At 36.6% G+C, this 14,029-nt stretch overlaps 2 protein-coding genes across 4 annotated transcripts; one reads left to right on the forward strand and one right to left on the reverse strand.

Moving 5' to 3' along the window:
• Nucleotides 1-1,802: 1,802 nt before the first annotated feature.
• LOC110103515 (pentatricopeptide repeat-containing protein At1g08070, chloroplastic) lies at nucleotides 1,803-6,264 on the reverse strand. 3 transcript variants are annotated; one of them, XM_028692686.1, is made up of 2 exons: nucleotides 4,173-6,264; nucleotides 1,803-2,858 (listed from the first exon to the last, which is right to left on the reverse strand). In XM_028692686.1, the coding sequence occupies exons 1-2, from the start codon at nucleotides 6,227-6,229 to the stop codon at nucleotides 2,816-2,818; spliced, it is 2,100 nt and encodes a 699-aa protein (XP_028548519.1). In that variant the 5' UTR covers nucleotides 6,230-6,264; the 3' UTR covers nucleotides 1,803-2,815. The 3 variants fall into 3 exon arrangements, with proteins under 3 accessions (XP_028548519.1, XP_028548520.1, XP_020687921.1); XM_028692687.1 differs by having other exon boundaries at nucleotides 1,803-2,851; nucleotides 4,146-6,264; XM_020832262.2 differs by having other exon boundaries at nucleotides 4,146-6,264.
• Nucleotides 6,265-12,962: 6,698 nt separating this feature from the next.
• On the forward strand, nucleotides 12,963-13,799 carry LOC110103593 (ethylene-responsive transcription factor ERF027-like). The gene has a single exon (XM_020832378.2). It carries the CDS (start codon nucleotides 13,080-13,082, stop codon nucleotides 13,626-13,628), a length of 549 nt encoding a protein of 182 aa, XP_020688037.2. The 5' UTR covers nucleotides 12,963-13,079; the 3' UTR covers nucleotides 13,629-13,799.
• The last annotated feature ends 230 nt before the right edge of the window (nucleotides 13,800-14,029 follow it).

Consider the following 14,029-nt stretch of genomic DNA (forward strand, 5'->3'; position numbering starts at 1 on the left):
CTTATAATAAGAGCTCATAAGGGGTAATGGAGCCGTATGAGAATGTTGAAAAAAATGTTTAATATAAATTTAAGAATTTTATATTAATATTTTTATTAATTAATTAAGTTTAATAATTATTTAATATTAAAAATTTTGTTTAATTTTTTAAATTAAAAAAACTTATAACTCGTCGGTTCTCAGGTTGAACCGACGGTTATAGCCATAATCTGGACAAGCCTTCAGACCGGTTCACTATCTGACCGGCCAGTCCCAACCGGTTTTTAAAGCCTTGCTTACATACATATAAATGAAGGCTGAAGCAAATTCGTTCATGGAGCAATCCGTACATCTCGGCTGGAGAGGAGAGGTGCAAGTGTAACATCCTAAGATCAAATTTAGAAAAAATTAAAGAAACTATAATTATATATATCAACAAATTTTATTATTCATTCACCAAAATATCATTTACACTAACTAGAAAATCACTACATTAATCTATCACAAACTCGTGAATATAAAAGAATAAAAATATATATAGAACATAATCTAAAGAAGAACCTGACGATATTTATCGATATCACTGCTCATAATTCTGACCTCTTCCATGACATGAAATCATTAAAATCCGCATAATTAGCTAAAAATCCCAGCATGCAACTAAAATTGTATCATTGCTTTCAATGCAAGGCAAAAAATAATGTGTATGTTTCAATTTTAGTCAATATCAATCATCACTTAATATGAGCAAAAAAAATTCAAAAATTAATAATAAAATCAAAAAGATTAGTGAAGTTAAAATAGATCTATCAAACTATAAGATATACGATAAATCATACTATCATCCAATAAATCATGTCAGTATGCTATATTATGTTGCATCAATATTGATGCAAATACGATTACAACTATACTATCAATTAATTCAAATGTACTATCATGTAAATATAATATCTTTTTCCACCACAATTATTGAACAATTGGATATCAATATTAATCAGGCCCAATTAACAATTAATTGGTATCAATCAACCCAATTATTGTCTAGTTGAGTATTAGTCTTAATTAGGCCCAACTGCATGTATCAACCTATTGATTTCGATCTACCCCAATTATCGTCAATTGGATATCAGCTTTAACTAGGCCCATCTGTCGAATAATTAGTATCAATCTTCATCTTTCATGTTAACAACCAGCCTTCCATCTAGCCTCCCTTACATGCAAATGCAACAATTTCTGTGAATGTCATATATGAAATATAATAATTCATAGAACATAGAAAAATCTACTGAATTTATTTACTTTGCATTTAATTCAAAAAATTAAAACTTCATATTTAACCATTGAAAATTCAATATATTCCTGTCAAAATATTCATATTGATGATATCTATCACATACAAAAAGTTATGTGGTGAAAATTTTAACAATACAAAATTATCCTCATTTTTCGATAACAAAAATATAAATTTGATCGAAAAATATCAGAAACAAAAAAAAATATTGAAAACTGAAATAGGGTAATAGCTCTTTACAGCGAAACGAGCAAATTTTCCAATATAACCGACGGCCAAAAATCACTCCACAACCTTCGAATGTTTCTCTTTTCTCTCTCCTTAAAATTCTCTCTAAATTTCTCAAACTCCCTGTTAGCCGATTGCATGGATTAAAAAGCTTTATAATGGATTCTATTAGTGACTTAGGATATTTTATAATAAAATAATTGTTGTTAAATATTGGAGGATTCTTCAAAACAAAGGGAGAAGGGGAGAGGGAGAGCTCACAGCCCTTGTAAGAAAAGAGAGCAAAAATTTATTTCTTGGCTGGGAGAATGCATCTCTATTATTACAGCATTTATGTCTATATAAAGACATAAATGACAACATCAAAGCTACAAGAACCTAAATAAAGTACACCAATAAGAAAAATACACAAAACAAAAATAAGTTGGATCACAAACTCTAACAATCTCCACATTGATCGAACTTCTTCCAATTGACCCTTACAAAACCTCTGAATCAATCCATTTATCTCCTGAATCAGCTACCACTGCCAAGTTAGCGTCTTCTTTAAGTTCAGCTCTTCGTCATTTCTCTCTATTTGGAAAATTTCTCTTGAAATTTCCCTCTTTGTGGCAAAGATAGCACTTTTTTCTGATTTTCTCTTTTATAACTTCAGATATGCCCCTAACAAGCAACATGTCACCATTCTTTTTCTTCTTAATCACTAATTTTCATTGAATCATCTTTGACATCAATACTAACTTTACCTCAGTCATAGTCAAAGTTTGCTTCCCATGCAACATGGTATCAACGATGTGTTCATAAGCTTTCGCCAGCAAGCAAAGCAAGATGATGCCCTGATATTCTTCATCAATCTTCACGTCAAAATTCTTGAGATCAAGAATTATTTTGTTGAAGTCATCCATGCGCTTTCAAAGATCATTTGATTCTTCCATCTGGAGGGCATACAGTTACTTCTTCAAGATCAGATGATTTGAAAGCGATATTTTGAAGAACAACGGTTCTTAGTTTCTCCCAAAATTTGATGGTTGTTTCTTCATCGGCAACCTCTCGCAACACCTCATTACCAAGAAAAAGTAAAATTGTGCTGTGAGCTTAGAATTGCATTTCCCTTGCCTTCACTCGATCCGTCAACGCTAAAAATCCATCTCTGGATATCGCCTTCGATAGCCCTTGATGGACTAACATTGACATTATCTTGATCGGCCACATGCTGAAATTATTTTCTCCACTGAATCTATCAATCTTAAATCTTTGTACTGACATGATTTAGAAAACAGAACTCGATCTGTGCCCCAACGGCACCAGCCTGCACTATATACACTCTGGCTTTCGTTTTGTGTGAACAGCCTGCACACTGAACCCAAAATCACTTAGTTCACTGTGTTTATATGACGAGAAAACAATCTATCTTCATGCCCCACATTCTTTCGTAACTGACAAGCTATGCATGCCTGGTGTTAAAGAGCATTGACCATGGAATTGTTAATAGCATGGCACTAACACATTTCGTAAAAAGACAAATGTTTGAATTGATGATGGATTATAGCTTCTTCAAGTTAAAGAAGCCATATTTACATGGTAAATTACCAATTTTTTATAAACAGTGGGATTAATGACTAATGAGAACCACAATCCACTCATAGTATAATCCCATAACAAGGAAAAAAAACCCTTAAGCTAAACTCACCTGATAATATTCCCTCAGTAATTCAAAAACTGAAATATTTTAGAATTAGCCCAAACCTTCAGTTTTGTGAACAAATGTCCTAGTCTAAAATTAATATGATTTGAGAAGTTGTCGTTTGCTGATAACTTACAGCTACAGGGAAAAAAAACATAATTTCGACTCGACAATCCCTATTATAAACTTTTTCAGATCCAGCCTTCAGTTTTTTCCCCCACTCATCTCTAATCACAAAAATAATTGAAGGCATAACAATTTAATAAGGACACAGGTATCTCCAATCGAATCGTCGTCTCTAATTCAATCGGCATACAAATCCTTCGTGCCTAGAAATTACGCATCAATGCTTGGGCATTGCTTAAACCAACAATCAATCTAGGACAGAACATGAAATTAAGAAATAATTTTTAATGAATTAGAAAGAACACACAAAGATAAGATGTTGGGAGGCAAATTACTAAAAAGCCCTCTTATTAGAATGTAAGGTAGAACATTAAGAGCAAAATATAAAAATATTTTTTTCTTAAAGTATTTAGAAAATACATTTATTGGTGGGGGAGGGGGAATTTTATAGGGTAGGCCAATTATCTATCATGAACTCTTCCTAAATCTGACCCTGCCTAGCTACATAAAAGAAATTCTCCCTTATGTATCCTTCGATTAACTTTCTAAATAAACCTTACTGCCTATGTTCTTCATCATGTCATATGGCGCAAAGGCATCTGTTTAGACAGAATAATATAGAACTGGGTTGATCAGAATAGCTCAACAAGAGAGATAAATTTTTGGATGCACAAAGCCAACTTACCATCTCCAACTTTTCAAGTAGAAAGAATACATGTTTAGATAGATACATTATTTCATACTCTACGTCAGAAATCCCACAATTTCCAAGAATTGAATTCATATCATGCATAAAAATCTTGCGATAATGGCAGATTCATGATGGATACATACCATATATCTTGATGTGCTACAACCTACCAGAAGTCATTGCAAGAGCATAAACCTCCTCTGAAATAGTGAAACCGACTTCGATCCCTCGCAACGATCTCTCGGTCGAAGACCTTAGACAATGCTTTTAGAAAAGAATGGCAATCGCAACAGACTCGTAAATTTTTTGTTATTCTAATGTTTGAACCTGGAGCCGTGCTCATCAGCCCAAAAGCAACGGCTAGTTTCTCACTGTGAAAAAATAAAGAATGCTCCTTCTCTTCCTCCTCTATGTCAAACAATACTTCTGAGGTACCTAACATATGACCAGCTAACCTGACCCGCTGACACATTTCTGTAATCATCTTATATATCTTCTCAGTTTGGATATGTGATCGATCTCCTGCTGCAAATTGATGAACTATGCCATTTAGTTCAATCCAACTTAAGCCTGGAGTTTTATTAATTCCTTTAGCTCTCATCAAGTTTCTTACTTGCAAGGCATCATCCCACCTATGGACTCTGGCATATAGATTCGATAGAATCACATATCGACCGCAAGATTCCGGATCCAGATCAATCATGTTCCTACTTATCATCTCTGCAATCTTTGTTTGTCCAAGAACCCTACAAGCTCCAATAATACTAGCCCACAGAACCTCATTTGGCTTGATTGGCATTTTCTTCATAAACTCTAGAGCATCTTGCATTAATCCTGCTCTGCATAAAAGATCAACTACACATCCATAGTGCTCCATCCTAGGATGTATCTGGTACACATCTTTCATTTCATTAAAAATTTTGAGCCCAGCTTTAACCAATCCGGAATGGCTGCAAGCTAATAGAAGTCCAATGAAAGTTACATAGTCTGCTACTGCTTCTTCTTGCTTCATTTCTTCGAATAGATCTAATGCCATCTGACCATGGCCATGAATAGCTAGTCCACCAATCATGGCATTCCACGTGAACACATTCCTTTCCTTCATCTTCTTAAAAACTTGCATGGCTAAATCTACCCTTCCACATTTCGCATACATATCGATTAGAGAGGTCTGAAGAACAATATCCCGTTTCACATTATATTTTTCAATCAAGTGATGAACATACTTCCCTTCATCCAAAGCTCCCATCTGAGCACAAACAGAAAGCATGGTTCCAAGTACCACTTCATCAGGATTAATTCTTTCATTCTGCATTTGGGTAAAAAACTCTAAAGCGTCTCGAAAATTACCTAAAGTAGCAAATCCATTGATCATGCTGGTCCATGTAAGTAAGTCCCGCTCACCCATTTCATCAAAAAGCTTCTTTGCCAACGACAAATCACCGCATTTGCAGTACATATCAAGGATCACATTTGTCAACTGAAGGTTCGATGCAATAAAACCCAGTTCACGGGAATACAAATGGAGCCGATGGCCTCTATCAAAATCACCCAACTGAGAGCATGCAGACAGCAAACAAATCATCGTCACAGCGTCGGGATTCATATTCTTGGCTTGAATCATTTCTTCAAAACAACCAAAAGCCTCTTCAAATTCTCCCCTCTTAACATATCCTCTGATCATGACATTCCATGACACTACATCTCTTAGAGGATTTCGATCAAACAGTTGGCGAGCATCACCAAAGAGCCCACAAGATGCATACATCTGAATCAAGGAATTCAGAACAAAAACGTCTGATCCAAGACCAAACTTAAATGTTTCAGCGTGGAACCTCTTGCCGAGCTCTGGCGATAACATCCGAGCACAGGCAGTGAGCACGAAAGGGTAAGAGTGGTGGTCCGGAGGTACACCTGAGCTAACCATAAGGTGAAAGAAGGAGATGGCTTGCGAGGGCTTGGGGCTTCTTGCGTGGCCACGTATGATGGTGTTCCATATGAAGCTATCCGGACCAGACAATTGGTCAAACAGCTGCTGGGCGTAATTGAGGTCGCCGGAGGGAGAAAGAGCGAGGAAAGAGAGGAGCTTGCTGGAAAGGATATTCTCGTGTAAGAGGTCGAATCGGAGGAGAAAGGCGTGAGCTTGCTTGCAGTTTACTACTGAAGTGCAGTGCTGCTTTAGCAAGTCGACGGAAAGGGGTTTCAGCCATTGAGATGGTATTTTCATCGCGCCATGGGCGATGGTTTGAGAAGGAAAGCGCGGGAGAGGCGCGGCCAAGGTTGCTAAGGGCATCTCCACCGTTCTTGTTTTGCTCCAACAGATCGCCAATATTGGCGTCTCATTATTTACTCACGCCATTTTTTGCTCTCAACAGGAAAAACGTGCGAAAGGGAGGGCGATCGTTACCTTCTCAAAAACACCTAAAATGGCGTTCGATTGGAGCATCACCGCGCCATTTTGGAGTTTTGCGTTACTTTGCCATGATAAATGAAGTTTTCGGTTGGAGATGCCCTAATCAATTTGTATGCGGCCAAGCTATCGCTAATTATACGTTTGTGTCGAGGCATTTCTGATTTCAATAAATTCATAATTAAATTAAACATATCAAGGAGATAAACTCAACAGCTTGAAAATCAGTTCGATTCTAACCCAAATAGATTCAAATCAAGATTCTAAAGCATATTTGAAAAGTTCAAAGTATTATTTGAATGACCAAATGATATCCAAATCTGACATGCTTATAGTCAAATCGAACGGCTCGAGGACCCTAAGCTCTTTCAATTTTGACATCACTAAGGCACTTAAACGACTGAAAATGCACTATAATTGGAGGAATCAGTGCAAGATGTCTGATGGAGCATCCGAACATACCATGGATATTCTCAATATTTGCGGGGTGTGTCACTCACAAAAATTTATAAATATATCCCTTTCTGCCTACCACACTCCCTATATGATGAATAACTTTTGTTGGAAATCAGAGAGAGCTCTCAGATTTCAAGAGCTCAAGCATCACCGTTGGCGAACCTTTATCAACTGTCACAAACCGGACCACCACTTGACCGCCGACAGGTGTCAGACCACCTCCTAGTCACCTACCACCACCATACTTCCACTCGACTGCTGACCACAGCCGGTCTTTCACCCGATCATCGTCAGGCCAATACCCGACCACCGATTGCCGCCGGACTTCTAGTCGGCCCCAACCGCCAAAGACTCCAACCCGACCATCGTCGGACTACTATCCGGCCATCATTCGCCGCCGACCATCACTGGACTTCCACCCAGCCACCGACAGCTACTGAACTTTCGCCTAATCACATCGAACCACTGCGCAGCCGCCGATTGCAGCTGGACTTCCACCTAACCATTGTCGGACCACTATCTGGTCGTCTACCGTCGTCGAACTTCCACCCGGCTATCGATCATTATTAAACTTTCTCAATACCATCGTCGAACCACCACCCTGTCACCAACTATTGTTTGATCATTGCTATTTTCTAGACTTCCGCCCGAATGTCGTCGAACTTCTACTCGACTGCAATTAAACTTCCACCCAACTCTCCAAAAAGATTATAATTCCTCTGCCTCTAAGTCATGGGATGAGTCAACCTTTATAATTCACTCAAATTTAGTGTAATCTTTTCACCTGGGCGAGGCCCTGTGGTTTATCCCTTTTCACATTTTCCAAGTTAAAAATTCCTGGTGTTTTTCTGTCTATCTTTAACTACATGTTTGTGTGTTGGATATTCGTGCATCGCTAAGACGAAATATCCACTCACTCTATCGTCGCGACTATTCTAACCCGCAGTAGTTGTAGATCTCTGGCTTATTTGCACCTAAATCTACCATAGAAACACTTCTAATAAGCATATTTTTTATAATTAATGAACTTAAATAGTGAGAGGGGAAGTTTCTTAAGTTTAGAGAACCCCCTTTGGTTTCTATATATTGTTATAGGTTGTCTCCTAAATTGTTAACATGCTAACCATTTGGCAGGGCTTCACCATCGTGGAGGTGTAGTGCTTGTAGGCTTTGAGCTAAAATTCATCTAGTATTTATAAAGTGGTTGGGTGAGCTTCTTCTTTGCCTTTGGCCTTTGGGGTGTTGGACCATGCTTCCCTTCCACTCTTTTAAGATGAGTTGGCCTAGTGGGACCCCCAACATGGGCTTAAAACAAAATTTGGGTATTTAAGTATAACTAAAATTGGATCAAAACTCATTAATCGCTCATCATTAGTTTTGTGGATCACTTTTAACGAGTAATGGACTCTCTCTCTCTCTCTCTCTCTCTCTCTCTCTCTCTCTCTCTCTCTACGATTTCTCTTTGTTTTCTTTTCTCTTCATTTGGTCATTCTCTCTTGAGGTTATTACAAAGATTTGTAATTTTATGGTTTGGATTCAATAGTCCAGTGCAAGAATGCTACAGGTTTCCGGCGGATTTTGCGTCGGAAAGTCGACGGAAACGACGATACAACGAATCGGATCGATTAGTCCGGCGTCTTTTTGTACGCCGGAAATTACCAACGCCTGTTCCGGCGTCTAATCCGCCGGTGATTGCCGACGAAGGCCTTGCGCCGGAAATCAGCCGTTGCTTATTTACGGCGACATTACGGCGACTTAAGCGCCGGTATTTTCCGTCGGATATGTACGGCGTAAATTACCGACGCATTCATTGTCGGAATTATGGAATAAAAATCGACGTCTTTCATGTCGTAATTTGCGCCAGTAGTGCGCCAGTAGTGCGCCGGAATGGTTATCGGCGGAGTCGAAACGTCGGTACATATTTTACGACCCACGCCAAACCGGCGGATGAAAATCCGACGGAAATGCGTCGGAAACCTAGGATTTCCGTCGGATTTCAGCGGTTACCGGCGAATAATGTCCGCCGGTAATAGCGTGTTTTCCTGTAGTGAAGATAGCTCGGGTAGTTGGTGAACGATATAGAGTTTCATAAAGTTGGTTATGAAGTTGTTGTGGAGAAAATACTTTGGTTACTCTAGCTGCAAAACACAGCTTTTCAGCGTATAATACATTTTTGAAAATCACTAGCTAAGATGGTAATCAAATAAAATTGTAGTTACTATCTTAAAAACAAAACAACTAAAAAGTTGTCTCAAACATACTCTCAACTACCAGGCAAATTATTGCATCAGGTCACCAGACGGAGAGATCCGTTCGGATCTCTCTCTGTCTACAGTAAAGCGCAGGTAAAGCGCAAGTGTGCTACAGTAACCTGCGCTTTATTGTAGACAGAGAGGATCCGAACGGATCTCTCCGTCAGGTGACCTGATGAAATAATTTGGCCAACTACCAATGCCGGATGGCTTTTAATTTGAATTTATTTCAACAATTTGAATTATGACCGGACTCAAATCAAAACATTTTCGTAACATTTTACTTAGTTATATGCAACTCTAATGTTTTTGCTCTTGGGTTTAATCATCATAATTGGATTAGAATATAGTGATCTAAATTTATTCAGTATAAAATTAAAAAAAATTTCTTAAATTTATTTTTAAAAAGAGTATAATTCATAAAAAATTTAATTTATATTACACATATTTTTAAATTAACTTTAATTTCTTTTTAATAAAATACTTTTTAACTTGAAGAGATCTATATTTTCAACCTTGTTATATTCATGAACAATATTGTTTAAAGGTCATGTACAACTTGATAAGAATCTTGATTCATGTGCGATATAAAAATAATGAATCGGCTTTTTTATATATAAAAGTAATGAATCGGCTTGTTTAGAGCTCGCTTATGCATCGAAGAACTTTAATAAATGAAGAACTTATTTGTATTATATCATCATTAGTGAATGAGGTTAATTTGCTAGTACTGTGACGTGATGATACATGCTCGTTAATCATAATTAGCAGCAGTTCATCATGATTTGTTAGTTAGGAGTTTTGACTGTCAATCAACAGATCTTGAATTCGAGTCTTTTACATGTGATATATGTTTGAGTTTATGTTAATTAGTGTAAGGCTTCATTTGGAATGACTTTCTTACTATTTTTAAAATAATTTTTGTATAAAAAATTGATTCATAAATTAGTAAAAAAATCATTCGAAATGAAACCTAAATGTCTAAAAAAAATTATTCTTAATTAAGCTCAACATGCAACCTAAAAACCTATCTATTATATAGCCTCTCAATATAAAAGCGACAAACTCAATTGAGTTGGCGTGTCTCCTCTTTTCAGAAACGAATATATTATGACAGAGAGATTAGTTTTCTTAATAAAAACATTTAGAGCAATCTTTTCTAATTCAATTAGTAAGCTATGATGGAGCAAACGCATTATTTGGCAATGCCTATGGTCACTCACACTTGACTATTGTGGTTCCTATAACCTTCTAAAAAATTGTCATATGAATATGTTCCTCTGATCAAGGTTGCCTGGCTCTTGTCACCAACTACATTGATGCTCGCTGATTTTTTCATCTATCATCACTGACATTGTCAAAGCATATTATCACATATAAAGTTAATGCTTGTCATCGCATATAAATTCGGTGCACGTCATTGATGCATGTCATCGCTTATAATATAAATTCGTATCGACACTAAGGTTAACATTCATAGATTTTATCACCTTTCATCACTCGCACTGTGAAGGCACATATCATCGCCAGTAAGGTTGATTCACATTATAGGCAATAAACATAATTCGTGACATCAACATTATATTAAGAGTATAATAGACATCTTGATCTTTAGTCATTTCTTAAAAGGCGAATGATCGAACATACTACAATGGATAGTTGAAGGCAACGCTAATAGCTCAAGACAAAGTGAAATCCATATGTAAATTTTTTTTATATCTACTATTTTGTATCACTTCTTTCATAATCAAGAGAAAAAAGTATCATTTGTAATCTAAATAATAGTTAAGATAATATTTTGTTTAGTATTATTTAAATTGTTTGATGTAGACATTGCAAATTAGTTGGTTTATGATTTTGTAAATTCAAAAAAAAAATTATCACTCTTGAATCAATATTTAAATTATTTCAATATGATTTAAATATTATAATAATAATATAATTATTATATTATCCATCAATTCAATATATAATATTTTAAGCCTTGATGCTTAACTCTTGAAGATTTTGAAAATGATTCTAAATTAAAATTTTGAAACATACTATTTTGATTATTTTTAATATATATATATATATATATATATATATATATATAATTTTAATGTTTTTCAACCATATGATTAAAATCAAAAGGTCATAAATTGATTACTATTAGAACAACATGATTCTCTTAAAAAACAGGCTGGTTCATCTGTTCCCAAATCAACCCTTGCTCTAAATCTAATCACTTAGATGCGAAAATAGTTTATGGTACGGATCGAACCAATCAGAGAATCGGTGCATAGCTGAACTGCTTAAATCCATCAATTCGGTCTAAATTTTATGCTTTTTGACACATTTTGTTAGTATTTATCTATTGATATCAATCTATATTAATGCTTACACATACTGAAAATAAATAAATAAATTTCCCCAAAATACTTATCACACCCTATTGGGCTTAGCTGGGTTGATGGGTGAGCGTGGTTGGGAACCCCCCAACCCACGTTCTATTCCTCTCTCATTCGGAATGACTCTTAAAGTGTGGATAAAATAAGTGCATGGTCTGGCACTTGTGGGGTTGATTGCCACTAGGCCGGCCAAAGAATTAGTTACTCTGTCAAACTCCTCCTCTACGAGAATAATAGCGGATAGATATCCCGTTCCAAAAAAAAATCTTTTCACATAAGAAAATCGTATGCTAGCTAGGTTAGCTCAGCTTGAAAATCACCCTCACTAGCCTGCTTAATTTTTAGAGGTGATATTGAAGGCCACATATGCATGTCCTAAGCATGGATAAGTGCATGATGAGATGTGATTGATTCGTATAATGCATGCCACGGTTGAGCGACTGCAGCCTTATAATGCATAGAACAAGGATCGATGATTCGTCATGTCATTGCACTATTGACCATCAAAGCCTATAAAGACTGCAAAAATATCAGGAAATGAGTATTTCTTTTAGAGAAGAAGAAAAAAAGCATTTAATGAAATTTTGCCGTCATAAAATTATTGTCTTGTTATATATATATATATATATTAAAATTATTGTCTTGATTATATATATATATATATTCTAATAAGATTTTATTTAATTTTTTTTACTGTTTTTTAAATCAACTTTTTAGCATTAAAATTTTATTTATTGCACTAAAAAATAGCTTTAAGAAATAGTAAAAATGCCGTCTTAAACGAATTAAGCGTTCGACTTATTACATGGAAATAAAATAGAAATTCAAAATTTTGTGATCATCTACCATTATTACAATTAAAAAACTTCAATTTTGGCATGTCTGAATATTCATGATAATAGAAAGAAAATTTAACCTCTTGTTTTGTATAAATATTTATCACACACGTTGATAAAACGTAAGGCACTAGAGTTTTTTTTTTTCATGTTAAGGTTAAAAAAAATTCCAAAAGGTATAAAAACAACTATTGAAATAGTTTCATTAAGTAGCGTTGGTCTTATATTGGTGGCCAGTTGAGAATTTTATGATGGCCTTGGTCAAGATGTTGTGATTCAATAATGATGGTCACGTGGTGCCTGTGCGATGATGATGGTCAAGTTGTAGCTATCTGACGTCAGAGGTTGAGCGAGGGTGGTCTGATGACGATTATTAGGTGGAAGTGGTCCAATGTGCGTGATCAAGCGGTGGAAATTTAACACTAGAGGTAGATTGTTGGAGGTCTAATGAAAGTGGTCTAATGAAAATTGTTGGATAATTGTGGTCGGATTGTGATGGTCGAACACAGACTGCCGAAACACATACGTCGCTCAATCCTATCATATCGTAAGAGAAATTATTTAGTGCGGAATCCGAACGCAGAGTTGTATTCGGATTATGATCTATAATCACATATTTGAACGATCTCCAAAAGTTAAAAGTACAAAAACAGAACTTATATAGCACTCAGTTTACGTACGTAGCTACGATCAACGCGCTCAAACGTACCTTCCAACTAACAAAAATCAATCAATGACGCCCTCCACCTTAAAACTTTATAACAACAAGCACATATTCATACACCACTCTTCGATAAATAATCTGATGGCCGATTCTTCTCGACCCTCGGCCATCGGATATCGCGGCATACGCCGGCGGAGCGGCAAATGGGTATCGGAGATCCGCGAGCGGCGGAAATCCAACCGCATCTGGCTCGGCACTTACCCCACCGCCGAGATGGCCGCCGTCGCATACGACGCAGCCGCCCTCGCTCTCCGCGGAGCCGACGCTGTGCTTAATTTCCCAAACGCTGCTGCGTCGCTCCCGACGCCCGCTTCGGCTTCAGCAGACGACATCAGGGCTGCGGCAGCGGCAGCGGCCGCGCAGCTTGGGTCCGAGATGAGCGTGGATGTCGGAATAAGCGGATTTATAGATGAGGAAGAATTGTTCGACATGCCGAAACTGCTTGTGAATATGGCGGAGGGGATGCTGTTGAGTCCGCCGAGGCTGACTCCGGCGGCCTCGTATGACTTATCGGAGGTCGATTCTCATGGCGAGAATCTATGGAATTTTGATGAGTAAGAGATATGAACTGCTCAAGCATCCCGGCTTTTTTGTTTATTAATTTTAGGGTTTAGAGACCTGATTTTTCGATGCGAACATTTTTCAATGGATTGTAATTTAGCGTTCGCAGCTTTCTTGATTTGGTTTTTCAGCCTCACATTCAATAAATTATTCTTACATATTAAAATAGCTGTAACTTTTTATAACATCGCCTATACGTTTAGAAAAAATAATCTTTTTAAAAATTATCTTAAAAATTTTTGTTTGGGAAAATAGCTTTTAGTATTTTTTTTCTTAAAGAAAATTTTATTAAAAAATTGCTTAGTTGTTCCAAATGATCTGGCGCGACTAATCACCTAACGGCCGATGCTTCTCAACTTCAGCAAGCTCAGTCTTATTCTGGTAATTCTCACGTTCAA

The sequence above is a fragment of the Dendrobium catenatum genome, unplaced genomic scaffold (genome assembly GCF_001605985.2).
Source record: "Dendrobium catenatum unplaced genomic scaffold, ASM160598v2 original_scaffold_254917, whole genome shotgun sequence".
NCBI lineage: Eukaryota > Viridiplantae > Streptophyta > Magnoliopsida > Asparagales > Orchidaceae > Dendrobium > Dendrobium catenatum.